The 16,618-nt window shown below is 45.1% G+C and overlaps 1 protein-coding gene across 3 annotated transcripts; it reads left to right on the top strand.

The window, feature by feature from the left end:
* Positions 1–1,106: 1,106 nt before the first annotated feature.
* On the top strand, positions 1,107–12,889 carry CBY2 (chibby family member 2). Of its 3 annotated transcripts, XM_016205388.2 has the most exons (3): positions 1,107–1,181; positions 1,483–1,563; positions 11,675–12,889. In XM_016205388.2, the coding sequence occupies exons 1-3, from the start codon at positions 1,107–1,109 to the stop codon at positions 12,887–12,889; spliced, it is 1,371 nt and encodes a 456-aa protein (XP_016060874.2). The 3 variants fall into 3 exon arrangements, with proteins under 3 accessions (XP_016060874.2, XP_016060875.2, XP_016060876.2); XM_016205389.2 differs by lacking the exon at positions 1,483–1,563; XM_016205390.2 differs by lacking the exons at positions 1,107–1,181; positions 1,483–1,563 and adding an exon at positions 2,178–2,225.
* Positions 12,890–16,618: the final 3,729 nt, after the last annotated feature.

A 16,618-nucleotide genomic window follows, 5' to 3' on the forward strand; every position in this document is an offset into this window, starting at 1 on the left:
CCTTCACAAAGCCCATTGTGGTCTTCATGCAGTTTCTACAATAAAAACATATATTTGATCTTTGTTCCTAGTTCCTGGCACAGAGCTCCTAAAACCCTTAAAATATCCTGGGTGATAGGTGTGTCTTTTATTATTCATAAGGAACCTCTTTGGAGTGTGAGTATGCTAATGAGGTGACTCTTGGTGGCACCTCTAAGAGTCTTTGAGATTGGGGCTGATTGCCAGATGAATCAACCATGTGGTTAGAGAGTTAGTACTTTTAGCCCCCTCCCCTCCACCTCTGGAAAAAGGGATGGGAGTGGGCTGGAAATTTTTGATCACCAAGGGCCAATGATTTAATCAATCATGACCCTGTAGTGAAACCTCCAGAGAAACCCCTAAACAATAGGGTTTGGAGAACTTCTGGATTGGTGAACACATGGAGATGCTGGGAGGCTGACATGCCAGTAAAGCATGGAAGCTTTGCATCTCTCTTTCTTCATATCTTGTCTTAAGCAACTCTTCCACTTGGTTATTTCTGAACTGCATCTTTTATAATAAAACAATAATTATAAAGTGTTTGTGTGTGTTTTTAGTTCTGTGAGCTGTTCTATCAAATTATCAAACCTAAGGAGGGGGTTGTGGGAATCCCTGATATAGCCCATTAGAAACACTGGTCCCCCAGACTTATGACTGGCATCTGAATTGGGGATGAGCCTTTAACTTTGGGGCCTTATTCCAACTCCAGGTAGGTTGTGTTAGAACTGAATTGAATTTCAGGATGTCCAGCTAGTGTCAGAGAATTGGTTGGTGCCAAAGATATGAAATGCTCATACAGCATTTCATATCTTCTCAGTCTGGGAAGAGTTCAGCTTGGGTTTCTTCATTCTTGAGTGATCCATCTCCAAGCAGATGATGCCACCTCTAGGGATCTCAGGCCAGCCTAGCAGGAGGGATGTGAATGACCAAACAGGGGGCCAGTGTTAGGGCTATTGTGTGTCACACTGGCCCTGACCAGCCATGTGGACACACCAGGATAAGCTTTTCCTGACTGCCAGGTGCCTCATTCCTGCCTGAGGTGATCAGAGAGAGACCATGAGCCCTGAAAAGCACTATATTGTTTTGTGATGTCACCTCTGGAATGTTCTGAGTGTTTTGGTGACCAACTTCTGCATAGGACTTATACCTGGCACCTAACGTTGGTATGGCTTTTTACTTGAGATACAAATAATAATCTTAGAAAAGGTAGTAAGTATAGGTATCTCTGCTCCAAAGGCTCTTGGAAGGCTTGGACACCAGCTATAATGCCTAGCTTAATTTCTGTTCAGAGTTTGATAAAACCCATGATCAGATATCATCTTCAGATTCTTTCAAACTGTTTTTCATAATGTTCACAATTTACCAGAGGAGATAAGTGAGTAGAAATCCTCTGTTTTACAGATGAGTAATTGAGGTCCTGATGATGGGCAGGGAAGCAGACATCTTATTTTCTCTTTTTCACAGCACTCGAGGCCACATTTTGCAAGAAAAAGAGATACCAGACCTGAAAGCCTAGAAATTCCAATCAATGTGGTTCTACCTCAGGTATGGATAATCACAGAAGGATGTAAACTATCAGCTTTAGCCAGAATAACCATCCTCTTTCAAAACCCTAGCAAGATGTTACAGAACAAGCAAAGTAGTCAGGACCTTGATTTTAGTTGTGGGTCAGCTCTAACCAGCTGTGTGCATAGGGGGAGCCACATAGCCACTGTGGGTCCTGGGATCTTCATCCCTTGAATGAAGAGGGTGGGTTAGGTGATCTGGTGAGACCTTCTAGCCCTAACACATGACACTCTAAAATAAGCTAATCTCCTCAAAATTATGTCTTTTGGTACTTGTGCCACCACTCTGGATTTCTGGAGGAGAATTAAAACTGGGGCTTGCAATCAAATGCATGTAACTGAATCCATGAGAAGAAAACCTAGTACATACACCAAGGGGTACAGGGTCATTTGGAGGCATCAAGAGAATTAAGGCCTGTTGTTCACCAAAGACAGAGTGTAAGGGGGAGGGCACACGGGGTTCAGAACAAAGGCTAAGCAGCCGTTTCCTTGGTGGGGTTCTCCTGATTGGATTGTGTCTACTGCTGCTATGTCACAAAGGGGGCAGCCTTACTTCTCCAGAGTCCCCTAAGGCCCTGCTGGAAGACCATGACAATGCAACCAGAGGGGCTGAAATGTAGGGTGGAGGAGTCCAATGCAGAGGTAACTATCTGAAACCTCTGTCCAGGGATGTGTAGGGACAGTATTGATTATCAGCATTACATGTTTTCAGAAGAACAAGATGAGAAAGAAAACCTTCAGCATTATTTCTGTAGGTGAAGGTAATTGTAACAATCTAGGCAAGTATGTTCAGCAGGAGGAAAAGATATGGGACAAAGAAACATTCTGGCTATTTGTTTTCACATTATCCTATAACTTTGTAATGAACAGCTACTTCTCCATTTCAGCTCATGAAGGTTAGAACATAAGCAACTTCCTCCTGATCATTAGACTGGATGGCTTGCCCACAGAGCTCCTACAACTGTAGGAACCTTGTTTTAGGTCGGATTCTTTCCACATGAGCTACACATGCAGTTCTGCTGGCCACTACTCTCCTGAGTGTGTGTTGCTCCTTTTGTTTGTTCACAGTCCATATAAATCAGTTTGTTTTGCTAAGGGACAGACAGGCAGAGTGTGCCAACCTGAGGATGGGATTTGGGGTGGGGGCCAGAATAGGGTTTGAAATAGTGATCATGTGATAGGGAGATAGGAAAGTCTTCAACCTAGCATAACACTCCCTGCCTAGCATAACAGAACTGGAGCGTGTTTTAAACAGGCTCGGGCTTGTTCTGGGGCCACCCACCTCCTGTGCTGTAGGACCTGCTGCTGCTGCTGCAGGGAGCGCATGGAGGGCATGGGGTGGTAGGATATCTGCTGCCCGGGCATGTGTGCCCCTCATGGGCAGATGTGGCCTCATGGATACACCTGCCATGGGAACATAAGTCATGCACCAGGTTTCAGACACCTGCCAGGATGCTCTAGGCTGGTGCACTGGGGGAAGGGTGTGGGTGTCTATAAGTTTAGATTATCTGAACTGTGCTACCACCAGGGCTGTGAGAGGGGCTGAGGAACTCGCTGGACCTCCTCCAAAGAGATGGTGCACGGCTTGGGAGGAAGGGTTGATGTGGTTAACAAGGGGAGGGGGAACTATCGAATGAGCACTGATTTGATCATGTGTTGGGCACTGAGCCATGAGTGTGAGGCAGAGGTTGTATAGATGCAGGAATTGGGAATCCCAGGAACCCTACTAGTAATAGCAGAGCTGGAGTTAGGAGCTTGAACCCAGGTTAACTCCCACTCTCTCTGCTATACCACAAGCTGGGCATATGCCACCTGGCTGGGCCAGGCCATGTCTTAGCCCTCTGCTTTTTCTCTTGCTTTTATAGAAAGTGCTTCCTCTTCCCCCATCTTAACTGTTTGCCCCTGAGCACCTTGTACATACTGTGTCTGCCACATGCTGCTTTATTCTGGAATGGAGTCCATTCACTTTAGAAGGGAACTGCATCAGCAGCTCTGTGTCTCCAGAGAGTGCTTCTGGCCCCTCAGCTCCCAATCATGCTGGGCATTTGGACTTCTCAATTACATTGCAAATGCTTATGATTCACTATTTGTTATCACACTTAGGTCTCTCCAGGTCTTACTGATTTCCAGTTTTTCTTCCTCACATTAAATATTTGTGTTTTCTCACCTATTTCCCATCAGCACATTAACTTGCAATCCATAAAGGTTATTTCCTGCCCAAGCTAGTGGACCTCCAGGTTCCTTTTGTACATAACGATTCAGTTCTCACAGGCATTCGTGTTTCCCCAATTGAGCACTCACTACCTGTGAACTCCACGAAGGTGTTGCCTACTGCTAGATCATTAATGAAGGATCTATGCCAGATCAGAATGAGCTCTAAAAGCACCCTCCAGCCCCCCCTTCATCTCCCCACTTGCCGTTGCTCAATGCCATTTTTTGGGCCTGTTCTTTGGAAGTTATGGAGTCTTTTGACGATACCCACATCTCTGCCAATTTGAATGAACTGTTGAAGAGAGATTTCATGAGATTCTGTGTTAAACAATTAGCTGAAACTATCATACGTGATGACATATTTATCCGCTTTGCTGTTAATGTTATAATTCTATCAAAATCAATTACATTCACCTGTGAATTATTCTCTAACCTGTTTGCATTTAGTAATATCAATATTGACTTTATCATGGTATAAGGAGCTGAGTTAATTTAAAAATACGGTAATGAGCCTCAGCCTTGTCACCTCGTCTGAAAATTAGTAGCATATATGGCTCTTCCTTCTAGCATCCTGGGCCTCCCAGCCTCCCATGCCTGAAAAGTACCTCAGATGGCTGAGTGTCCTTTAACTGTAACCCTCAGTACTGTTGGCAAAGTAGGTGTTTAAAAAACTTAGTCCACAGTCTTGGAATCTACCAGGCTTTGGACATCTCTCCTGGTTTGTGGTAGCCACACTTCTCTGGAAGTGGAGAGAGCTTCAGAGTGTTAGGCAAGCCTGGCTAGTGGCTGTCTAGTCCTGTCCCCAAACCCATTAGATGAGAGGCCACCAATCCTAAGATCTCCACCCCAAAAGGTCCCTCTCAGAGAGTCTTGTTTCTTTAAAACTTCATAGGATCAGTAAGAGACTTTGGTCTTATCACCTCCCCTTTGGCCCCTTTCTCCTACAGCCATTGACCAGTCTTCCTCCATTCTCTCCACTTGCTAGGAGGCTGGTGATCTGACAAAGGCACTCAATTGTTGGTGATTTCAAGCATTTTCCTTCCAGGACCACTTGTATTTAAAAAGGAGATGACAAGGAGAGGGCCAGGCCTGATGTTAAGGAAGAACTCCAACCCATAAGTGAGATTCAAGCATCTGTGAGGGATATGTTTGCGCCCAGGGCTCTTCCTGAATCCCCAGAATTAATGCATCTTAGGTCACAATTGTGAGCACATTCTCTTGAGGGCAGGGTCTCTTGGTCACCTTCCTAATAAGGCCTGATGGTAAGGCATCATGAACATCATAGCCAATTGTATTTCTCTCACATCTATTCTCATATCCTATTCTTCCATGAAGAACCCAATCTTTTCCTTTCCCTCCTACTGCATATGTCCATATGTGAGAGCATTTCCCACAGATTAGGGAGGAGACACTCTTTCCTTCATGGGAAACTTGGGCCATGTACTCTGGGAACTTAGACCTGTTGCCATAGACTAGGCCTCCCAGTCTCAGGAGAACTTTCAGGGGTGTTCCAGGGGCTTTTTGTTGGCCCATATTTTTTGTTAGGTCTCAAGGACGTCAAGGACAGATTAATATAATTCATAAAACTAACCCCAGGAGACCACTGGTCAAGGTGGCCTACTGAGAAGGAGCTGGCTTCAAACCTCACATATTTGCTTAGCTCAGATGCTCACTTTTTGGAAAGCCCTTTTGTAAAGAACTATAATTCAGCATTTGCTACAGGCCAGGGATATTTTTTTAAGCTTTGCCAGTGGAACTGGCCATCTGGTCTTTATGATAGCTTGCCTCCCACTTTCTTGGCCTCTCACAACAACCTCAGGAAATAATAGGCAGAGCAGCTACATTTAGGTTCATTTTAGAGGTGACAGTCAGAGCAGCTAAGTGACTTTCTGAAGAGCACACAAAGATATGGGACATTTGAGCCCAAAGTTACTGAGAATTTGAGGCCTCTGCATCCTTTGGATTATAGGTTCAAGACAGTGACATGGACAACCAGCCTGCCTGGGGCATTTATATTCAGGGGGCAGCTTCCTTTAAGGCAAGGGTGGGGAACCTTTTTCCTGCCAAGGGCCATTTGGATATTTATATCATCATTCACAGGCCACACAAAATTATTAACTTAAAAATTAGCTATGAAAAAAGCTCCTAGATTTATTGAATTTTGAGTCCCTCCTGTGGCTGCCTTGGCAGGGCCAGACCAAATGATTTCTTGGGCTGTATACAGCCTGAGGGCTGGACGTTCCCCACCCCTGCTTTAAGGGCTACATAGATAAACCTACAGTTTTGTGAAATTCACATGAGGAGACACCCACTGTTATACCCTTCATATCACGCAGAAACAGCTCTGCAGTTTAAAAATATGAATTGAAATGAGGACATAGCTTTATCAAATACACTAAGTATATTAAAACAAACAAAATCACCACTTTTGTAGGCCAGAATGGTACAATGTTAACAGTTTCACATATTTCAACCAATATCTGCTCCTTTCCTCTCAGTGCATTTTGGTTGATTAGTTCATTAGCAAGGACTCAGTATGCCTCCACTGTATATGAAATGTGCTGTTCTAATTTCCAGGACTAGGAATGTCAAAAAAATAAGGGACAGGTCACTATCTTAGAGAATTGCAATCTATTCATCAGGGGAGAATATGGGACAGAACGTAAGAGAACCACTGCAAAGTAATGATATTAACAGATGCAAAATAAAGCACCTGGCTTTTGTGAAGAGCTAGAAGGAGCATGCAGTTTGGAGTCAGACATTCTAGTTTTAAACCCTGGCTTTGCCCCCTGGTTGGCTTTGTGATTTCAGGTAGAACCATGGTGGCCCTTTTTGATGAGACATTACATATGAATGTGGAAATCAATTTGCATATTGTCACATAGTAGTCATCAGAAAGTGTTATTTTCTGTTTCTTGTTCTATAAATCTTTCTCTAAGGAAATGCTAAGCAACTTCTCTTCTGAAGTGAAGTACATCCTTGCATATCTGTAGCTCTCTATAAACAAAGAAAATATCACACTTTATTTTTTCATTTTTGAACTCTACAACAAACTCTGAAATAGGGCAGATAGATGTTAGTAAGGTTGCTGTGGATGCTTGTACATGTGCACTGCAACAACAGTTGTAAATAGCACCCTCTAGAGCTCACCATTGTACAACCTGCACGAACATGGGGTGACTCTGAATCATGTTAGCATCCACATATTCTATATATGGAAATGTAAGCACAGGAATTAAATGATTTTAAAAGGTTGTGCACTCATACAGTACAGAGCCAAGATTCTTCAGGTGTTATGATGTCCAGTCCCCAGGCCCCCATACCTTGGTGCTGCATTAATACTTGTGGCACTTTGACCTCTCTCATTTGCACCAAGAAATAATTGGTGCTAATAACTGACTTTTTAAGTTCACTGGAAGTTCCCTGGGGACAGGGCCTGAGACCAGATGCTAAATTAATGTTAGTTGATTCATTAACATAAATGTGGAGGGAGAATTGGTGCAAGAACATTCAGAGTGGGACTAGATCAGGGTGAGGAGTTTTCACAAGGCCAGGAAAGAGCTTTCACTTGAGGACTAAGTCCAGCTGGTCTGATTGCAATTGGGGAAATACCATAGGAAAGAAAGAATTCTTCTTGGCATAATATTTACCCAAAGTTCAATGAGGACTCTTGGCCTATCTGAAATGCTTGTATATTTGTATCTCCTCACTTCCAGAAACAGAAAAGGTGCTGCTTTACTTTAGCATCTTGGGTAGATGAGGCTAAGGTGAAGATGTTTTTGTGTTCAAGAGACTAGGCCATGAGTCAACACTGGATATGATCTCTTGTGTTAATGTAAGAAACATTCAAACCCATGAAGAATTTTTGTGAGTTTATTTGAGCCAAACTATTGACAAATGCGGGGAAGCAGAATCCCAATGGATTGAGATAATGCTCTGGGGATGACAGTTTTGCACCTTATTTTATACATTACAATAAAAAGAGGACATGTAAGTGGGTTACATGAAATCTATTGGTGATAGATTAGGGATGGGGAAGAAAGCAAAGCAGGGGAAACCCCTGAGATTGAGTAAAAAGTGAAATGATAGACATACACTTCTTTGACTTAGGTGGGTGTAGAATAGTTAGCAGTCAACAATTAACTCAGTAACAATGAGGGGATTTGTGGTTCCCTCACAAAGATACACACTGAAGTATTTATGGATAAAATGAGACAACGTTTGCACTTGGCTTAAAAACAACCCAGTGGCCTCCGCAGAGCTGTGTCCGTGCTTTGAGGGGTCCAGAAGAGGAAAATTACTTTGACATTCCAAAGATATTTTATCATAGACGCAAAAAGAAAATATTCAGGCTCGGTTAAGGTAAAGATTGACCTTTGTTAGAAAGATACTGGCCTAGGACATGACTACCCACTATAAACTGCTTTTAGTTGAAAAAAATTAATTTCAGACCATCCTTTGTGGCTATTTTAGGCCTCTGAGTTTGCAAGGCCGCCACGCAGGCCTTCCCTTAGCTAGTCAGGTTAGCATGTAACCCCTTTTCATCCATACTTTCTTCGTTCTGTCTGAGGATAGGAAGAAAGATGTTAGGACTCAGTTGTAAGCGGAGAATTTGGTTTCCTGGAACCTATTAGTAAAGGAACCTATTAGCACATCAACATTTTCTGGATCAGGAGTGGTGGGCATGGGACAGAGAAGGCAACAGGGTCTGGTTGGGAAATGTTGATCATTTAAGGGAGGGGACAGGATGTCGACTAGGGTGGTAAAAGAGTTCTGCTAGGGGCATAGTGGTACCCATTTACAAATATGGATCTGTGGAGCCAGAGCAAGTTTGACTAAGAGGGCATTTAGAGGTAATGCCACTGACCCTTCTTTATACAGAAATGGAAACCAAGGTTAGAAGGTAAGAGGATGTGACCAAGGCCCCTGATGGCATGCATAAAGACAAGGACCCAGATACCCAGATTGTCTATAGCTAGAGATCCACCACTATATGTTAAGTTTTTATTTAGTGCATTTCTATTGAGGGGACAGACGTAAATCCATCTGAAATTTCAGAAAGTGAATATAGAATAATGGCAGGGGAATAGGATGATTTAAAGGCATCACAGATTCTCTGAATGTTACAGATTCCTCTTAGGATGTTCATTTGGATTAAGAAAACTATCTCTCTGATCGAAACCAAACAATCCTAAAAAAGAAATGAGACAATTGGGGCAATCTGAACACTGACTCAGTATTTGCTGATATTAAGAAATCATTGTTAAATTTTAAAAGATGATAATGGTATTATGGTTTGTTTAGAAGATACACATTGATGTATTTATGGATAAAATGAGACAGTGTCTACACTTTGCTTTAAAACAACCCAGTGGCAAGAGAGTGGTTGTGGAATTGGGCGATGAGATACATGAAACAATTACAGCCTCAATTTGATATTGCTGAAGCTAGGTGATGGGTACATGAAATAAGGTACTCATCTAATAATTATTAGTTTACTCTCTTTATATATGTTTGAAATTTTTCATAATAAAAAGGTAAGGAAAAAGTACTGCAGATCCTTTTATAAATCCATGGCGATCTCCCATCTGTGTTCTTCACACATGTAAGTTCAGGGAGCCAGAACTGTGTTTGTGACTTAGTAAGTGAAGTGATGCTGCTTATTTAATTTTTCTGAGTTTCAGTTTTTCCATCTGTAAAATGGGAATAATAATAATGCCTCACTTATTCAGTGTTGTGAGGTAATTTGGCACGTAGAATGCTCAGCTCAGGGCCTAGCACAAAATCGAGGCTCAATATTTGTTTCCTTCTTCCCTTTTCTTCTCAAGATTGGGATATGCATCGTTGACTAAAACCACATTTTCCATAATAATCTCATCTAGAGTAAAATGCAGCTGAGATGGAGCCCTGCATTGGCTATAGTTTGCAAATGGAGAGGACCTCTCCAATTTTCCTCCTTATCGACCTTGGCTAATCTTTCCAGAAATTTAGATCAAAGGACCTTAAATTTACAAGGACATGGTGTGGACTATCCACATTGATGTTCATTCTGATCATAGGTTCAGCCACAAGAGCCAACATGCTTTCCCAATTGAGAAATATAAAAACCATGGAGGCTGGGTTTATTTAAAGCAAATAAGGTTCTGCCCAGCAAGGTGTGGCTCAGCAGTTGAGCATCAACCTAGGATCCAGGAGATCACAGTTTGATTCCCAGTCAGGTCACATGCCCAGGTTGCGGGCTCGAGCCCCAGTTGGGGGTGTGCAGGAGGCAGCTGATCAGTGACTCTCTCATCATTGACGTTTCTATCTTTCTCTCTCCCTCTCCCTTCCACTCTCTGAAATCAATAAAGATAATAGTTTTTAAAAATTAAAGCAAATAAGGTTCTGATTACACAATGCCCTCACACCTTTGCTATCTGGAAGAGTAAGCACATCCTTACAAAGTTAATGACATGTGCTTATTGCAAAGTTAATGGCATAGAACTGTGCCTTTAATTTATCTAGCTCTTTGAGTCTTAAAGAATTCTAATCAACTTTATAACTGCAAATTATATGTCTCTCTATACACACACACACACACACACAGCATATGTGCAGAGATATACAAATATATATTATATAAATATAGTATATGACCTGACTTGTTTTCTTCTATCTTCTCTGTCTATAAAGTTGTGAAAATAACCTAAGAAATAAGGAATTTATATTTGGAGAGCACTGCGATGTACTTGGATGAAATGCTTTCGTTGTATTCAGAAGTAAATACCATGATCTTAAATTTATTGCTGCAGTTGTTGCCTCTTCTCTAGAATGCATTCCACCTGTTGACCACTTTTTTGAATACATCTCAGAATTCTTCCATTAGTGATGCCTACTTTTCTTGATAACAGTACCTTACATTCCTACAGCACTTGGCAGTTTTAAATTCACTCTTACATTCATTATTTCATTCAATCCTCACAAAGTGTTGTGAACTCAGCAGGGCGCATGTTCTTGTTTCCACTTTGCAGGCACATCTCACTGGCTTTCAGTGTTGGAAGGTGCTGAATTAAAGATCATGGAATTAGACAACCTCTTTGCTCCTAGTGAGTAAGCTGGGTCTCAGAGAGGGTGAGAGCCCTTCAGTTTCCCTGCGCATCAGTGACAGAACCATAATTCTCATTGTTGATGAATTCCATATTTATAAATTCGCCTAATTTTTTTCACTAAAATTTGTTCATAACCCCCAAATCAGAACTCTTGGTGCTTCTGTGGTCATTCACTGACATGCAGAGTGACAAACATTTGAGTTACCTGATGCAAACATCCTCACTTGAGCCTTCTTGTTTCAGCTCTTACACTGTAAAATAGTATTTATTTCCCAGTTTATTTAGTATCAGGTTTTTCAAATCTCCGTGCTTTCTGTTGGTGGTTTCACTGTCTAAAATCGCCCTCAGGCCTAACGCTGAAGCGCTGTGCGGCCTTCCTGAGCACAAGGCGGTGCGTCAGATAAACTTTGCTCAGGCCTGAGTGCTGAGTTGGGTGTTAATGAATCGACTGTACATATTAAATAAGGTGTCTTTCAACAGACCTACAAAGGTTATGCATTGAATGGTTGATGAAAACATGACCAGTGGCTGGCAGGAACCTAACCTTATATTTCTCCAGGCAGCCACGGGTCAGTAGCCACGAATTCGTGTTCTCGCAGTTTATAGAACAGAACTGCGGGGAGCAATGAGGGTGAACTGCATTTCCTTGGGCGGCCCCAAGAGGCCATGTGCAAAAGCGCCTACTGCGGCCAGGCCCGGGTGCGCTGTGGGGTGTCCGGCGTCGCCTCGTCGGCCAGCCTTGGGGGTGTCGGCTCCTTCGCTAACTCCGGGCTTCCCCGTTCTCTCCCACAGAGGGGCACGGCCGAGCCCTTCCTGAGGCTCCACAACTTGTACTCCAGCCCGCGCTGCGCCCGGCAGGCCGCCCTGCCCCGGCTGAGCCGCAGGGTGGTCAGCCAGCACTCCTACCCGCTCAACCGCTTCTCCTCCGTGCCGCTGGACCCCATGGAGCGCCCCACCTCCCAGGCGGACCTCGAGCTGGACTACAACCCTCCCCGCGTGCAGCTCAGCGACGAGATGTTCGTGTTTCAGGACGGGCGGTGGGTGAACGAGAACTGCCGCCTGCAGTCGCCCTACTTCTCTCCCTCGGCCTCCTTCCACCACAAGCTGCACCACAAGCGGCTGGCCAAGGAGTGCCTGCTGCAGGACGAGAACAAGTGCCTGCGGGAGGAGAACCGCGCGCTGCGGGAGGAGAACAGGAGCCTCCGCAAGGAGAACAAGATCCTGCAGGTCTTCTGGGAGGAGCGGCCGCTGTCGCCCGGCCGCCAGGACAGCAGGGCCTCGCCGCCGCTGCTGCGCAAGGACAGCGCGGCCCAGGAGGCGGCGAAGAAGGACACGGCCCCGCCGGTGCACCGCAGCAGGGAGAACAGCGCCCTCCAGCTGCTCCGGGAGGAGAACCGCGCGCTGCAGCAGCTGCTGGAGCAGAGGAAGGCCTACTGGGTCCCGGCGGAGGAGAAGGCGGTCCCCGCGGAGGAAGGCAGCCCGGCGCCCTCGCCCCACGAGGAGCCGCACGGCCCCGGGCTGCTGTCGGACCCGGGCGCGGGCCTCTCCCCGTTCGAGGAGCCCAAGGGGCCCTCGAGCCCGCAGGAGGACTCCAAGACGCTGCGCGCCCTGCGCGAGATGGTCAACAACCTGGCGGGGTCCTCGCGGGACGAGGAGAGCAAGGCGGGCCCGGGCCTGGCGGACGGCAGCCAGCCCCTGGAGCTGCTGCGGGAGATGAACCAGGCGCTGCAGGCCCTGCGGGAGGAGAACCAGAGCCTGCAGGTCCTCCGCGAGGAGAACCGGCTCCTGCAGGAGGAGAACAGGGCCCTGCACGCGCTGCGCGAGGAGCACCGGCTCTTCCAGGAGGAGAACAAGGCGCTGTGGGAGAACAACAAGCTGAAGCTGCAGCAGAAGCTGGTCATCGACACGGTGACCGAGGTCACCGCCCGCATGGAGATGCTCATCGAGGAGCTCTACGCCTTCATGCCGGCCAAGAACAAGGACCCCAAGAAGCCCCCCCGGGTCTGAGGCCGCCGGGGCGCACGGAGGCACCGAGTGGGGGGCACGGAATACCGGGCGGCAGAAAACCTGCCCGCCTTTCGGCGCCTCCGCCCGGCAGCCGGTGCCGTGAGCAGCGTGACCCGCCTTCCTAAGCGCAGCGCAGAAATAAAGGCCGGGAGGCTGGGGCCGGTGAACTCGGTGCTGCTCTGCCTGTTTCTTTCTTTTTAAAAATTTTTTTGGAGCAGTTTTAGGTCGACTGCCAAATTGAACAGAAGTTGCAAAGGCTTCACATACACTTGCTGCCCCGCGCCTGCCTGACCTCTCCGATTATCAACAGCCCGCCAGAGGGGGCCTTTGTTAAGGGGCTGCGCTCAGGCTGGCACATGGTAATCACCCCAAGTCCGTGGCGGCCCCTAGGGCTCACGCCTGGTGCTGTGCACTATACGGGACTGGACAAGAGCCTAATGACATGCATTCACTTACGTGTCGCACAGTATTTTCACTACAGCACTCTCAAAATCCTTTTTGCTCCACCTATTCATCCCTCCCTACTACCGCTGATCTTTTTACTGTCCCCGTAGTTGTGCCAGAACCATAGAGCTGTAGCCTTTTCAAATTAGCTTCTTTCACTTAGTAGTGTTCCTTTAGAGCCCTCCATGTCTTTTCATGCATAGCTCATTTCCTTTTAGCCCCAAGTACAATTCCATCGTCTGGATGCACCGTAGTTTATCCATCCACTCCCCCGCTGACATCTACGTTGCCTCCAAGTTTTGGCAGTTAGGAGTCTGGCTTCTTCTCTTTATTCCCAGTCTGTTCCTTCATTCTGTTTATCTCTTTCATTTCCGCCCTTTTCCCCCTCTTTTTCTCTTCCTTTCCTTTCTTTCTTTCTTTCTTTCTTTCTTTCTTTCTTTCTTTCTTTCTTTCTTTCTTTCTTTCTTTCTTTCTTTCTTTCTTTCTTTCTTTCTTTCTTTTTTTCTTTCTTTCTTTCTTTCCTCTCTCTCTCTCTCTCTCTCTCTCTCTCTCTCTCTCTCTCTCTCTCTCTCTTTCTTTCTTTCTTTCTTTCTTTCTTTCTTTCTTTCTTCTTCTTTCGTCATACTCAGTTTTCAAGGTTATGGCCTGGGAGAAGGTCACTCTGGACAAGGGCTTTTCAACTGTGCTTCTGTTGACATTTAGGTAGGATAACTCTTTCTTGTGGGGATCCCTCCTGTGCATTGTAAGGTGCTTATAAGCATCTTATTATTATTACTGTTTTGCTCACTAAATGCCAGTAACAGCCACCCAGCCCCCAGCTGTGACAACCAAATATGTTTCCTGACATCACCAAATGTCCCCCAGTGGACAGAATCCCTGCCCCCTACTCCCAGCATTGCTCTAGGTTTTTCAAAGTACATTCCTTGAAACACTAGTCCTTGGAATGCTCTGAGAAAATGGAGGTTTCCATGGAGGGTGGGGGGATGCTGCTACAATCCTCTCTGGCAGATTCATAATCATACTCCAACTTAAACGGTCTGAGGAGTCCTACAATGAAGAGACCTACTTAGCTTTGGTGAACCCCGAATAGCCTAATTTTACGTGATCATGAAATCGCTTTTTATGTTAGCCTGCTGATCATCCAGTTTGGGAAGTGGTGCTCTGCGCTTTCCCAAGCTTAGGCACTCATGCCCACCCATGGGTGCCCTCTGCTTACTCATGGTTCACACTTCCCAGGTGGATGTAAGATGTGGGGTGGGTGGCTGCCAGACTCACTGGAGGGAGGTTTAGTGGTTCATTTGTTGTCCGGGGCTTTGATTCCCACTTCAAAGTTGAATATATTTTAGAACCAAAAAGTGGGACAGAGGCTCCTAAACTTTGCTATATGGTAGAGTCACCTCAGAGTCTTTGAAAAATACTGATGCCTGGACCAAACCCCCAGACATCCTGTTTTAATTGGTATTGGGTACAACTGGATATTTGGAGGGTTAAGAGCACCCCAGGTGATTGCAACATGAAGCAAGCTGAGGAACCCTGTGGCGGGTGAGTTAAGCCACCTGATTCTCCATATAATGCTCTGTTCACTAGTAATGGATATAAGTGAGTAGACATATGTGAGGGAAAAGAGTACCCATTTTGCTGATGGAAAAACTGATCATCGTTACAGACATGAGTTTGGGGCTGGAATAGCCTCACTCCTAATCTGTTATGCTTGCTAGATTTGAGTCTTAAACAAGCTCCAGAAGCTGAGTCAAAGGCAGTGTCCACACCTGAGGAGCTCTTTGCCTGTTGCTTTTCACTTGATGTGACTCCATAATCCTCACCCTTTGAAGTGGGAATTATTTACTCTACAGCTATGAAAACTGGAATACCAAGGATTTGCCAGAGGTTAGCCAGCTAGTAAGAGCCAAACTGGAACTTCAATGCAGACTTAATGACGACAGGTCTCAAACTCTATTAGATAACATTGTCAAGTAAACCTGGTTTCCAAAAATTGAGTTTAAAAATAGTTTTGGTACCTATTTTCTAGATTTAGGAAGTTGTTGAGTCACCCAAATTGACATCAGAAATTCCAAATGAGGGAGACAATGATGGAAGTGTTTCCTCTCCCCAGCTGGTGACTACACATGGAATCTGTACAAAAGGGGGAAGAGAACCCGTGCGCATGTTAGAGGCTGAGTAATTTATCCCCCTATTGCCACCAAAATCAGACAAATGGCAAATGGTTGCTAATGAGTCTCTGGCCCTTTGTAGTTTTTCCCTCCTGAACTTGGTAAATACATCATGCAGGGCATAATGAAATACCATAGTTCAAGTCAGTGTAATAACCAAAGTGTAAAGTTTTTCTTTTTCTAGTGGAGGAAGTCAGAGGGACCCCTCAGTCCTCAATAACCACCAGTTTATTTTTCTCGGAATTGAATATCTGATTCGTTAGATGGGAAATGGCTCTTACTGAGAAGCTAGATCATTTTCAGAATATTCTGAATATACCAAGAACAGCTGCTGGAAACCACATCCCTTCCATTCTTAATTTTGAGCCTCTGAATATTTTGCAGCAGACAGAATATGCTTGACAACTGGGAGACAAAAGGCACACACTGCCCACGTTTGTGCTCCTGTCTTCATTTACCTGCAAGCCTCCCCCAGCCTGAGCTCTTAGCAGTTTCTCTGGATAAACAGTTCTTTCCAGATTCCTTACCCTCTTTGTTCACTCAATGGCCTTTGTAATCAAGAAAAAAGTTTGGAGCTGGTGACAGATATTTTTAATGCTGTCAAGACAAGTGGCTTTTAAATTTATAACATTTTCTCTCCCTAAGCCTGCTTTTGTTCTTTGTAGATAGGGTGATTCAGAGCTCTCCATCGGAAATCGAAATCGCTGTGGGAACACAAAGCCCAAACCTTTTCAGAAGCTAGTCGGTTGCTGTTCAGGAACACTGTGTGGGATGGAATAGAATTTCTTGGCTGTCAGTTTTTGTGGACCTGTGGTTCGGCTGTCCTCACCTTTTCCCTCTCCTTCACTAATCAATCCATCACCAGGTCTTGTTGATTCTATCTCCTAATAGCCCTTGAACCCCTTCTACTTCTCTATATTCCTGTGGATATTGTCTCAGTCCTGACCATTGCCATCTTCTGGGTGACTGCTCCCACTCTGAATTGATGTCTTTAGCTCCAAGGCTAACTTCCAGCCCATTCTCCATGTTACAGCCCGACTGTTTTTCTTAAACTTGTGAATGTTATCATGTTACTTACTTATTTAAAATCTATCACTAGTTTTCCATGGTCTTC

This window comes from Miniopterus natalensis, chromosome 2 (assembly GCF_054644295.1).
Source record: "Miniopterus natalensis isolate mMinNat1 chromosome 2, mMinNat1.hap1, whole genome shotgun sequence".
Taxonomy (NCBI): domain Eukaryota; kingdom Metazoa; phylum Chordata; class Mammalia; order Chiroptera; family Miniopteridae; genus Miniopterus; species Miniopterus natalensis.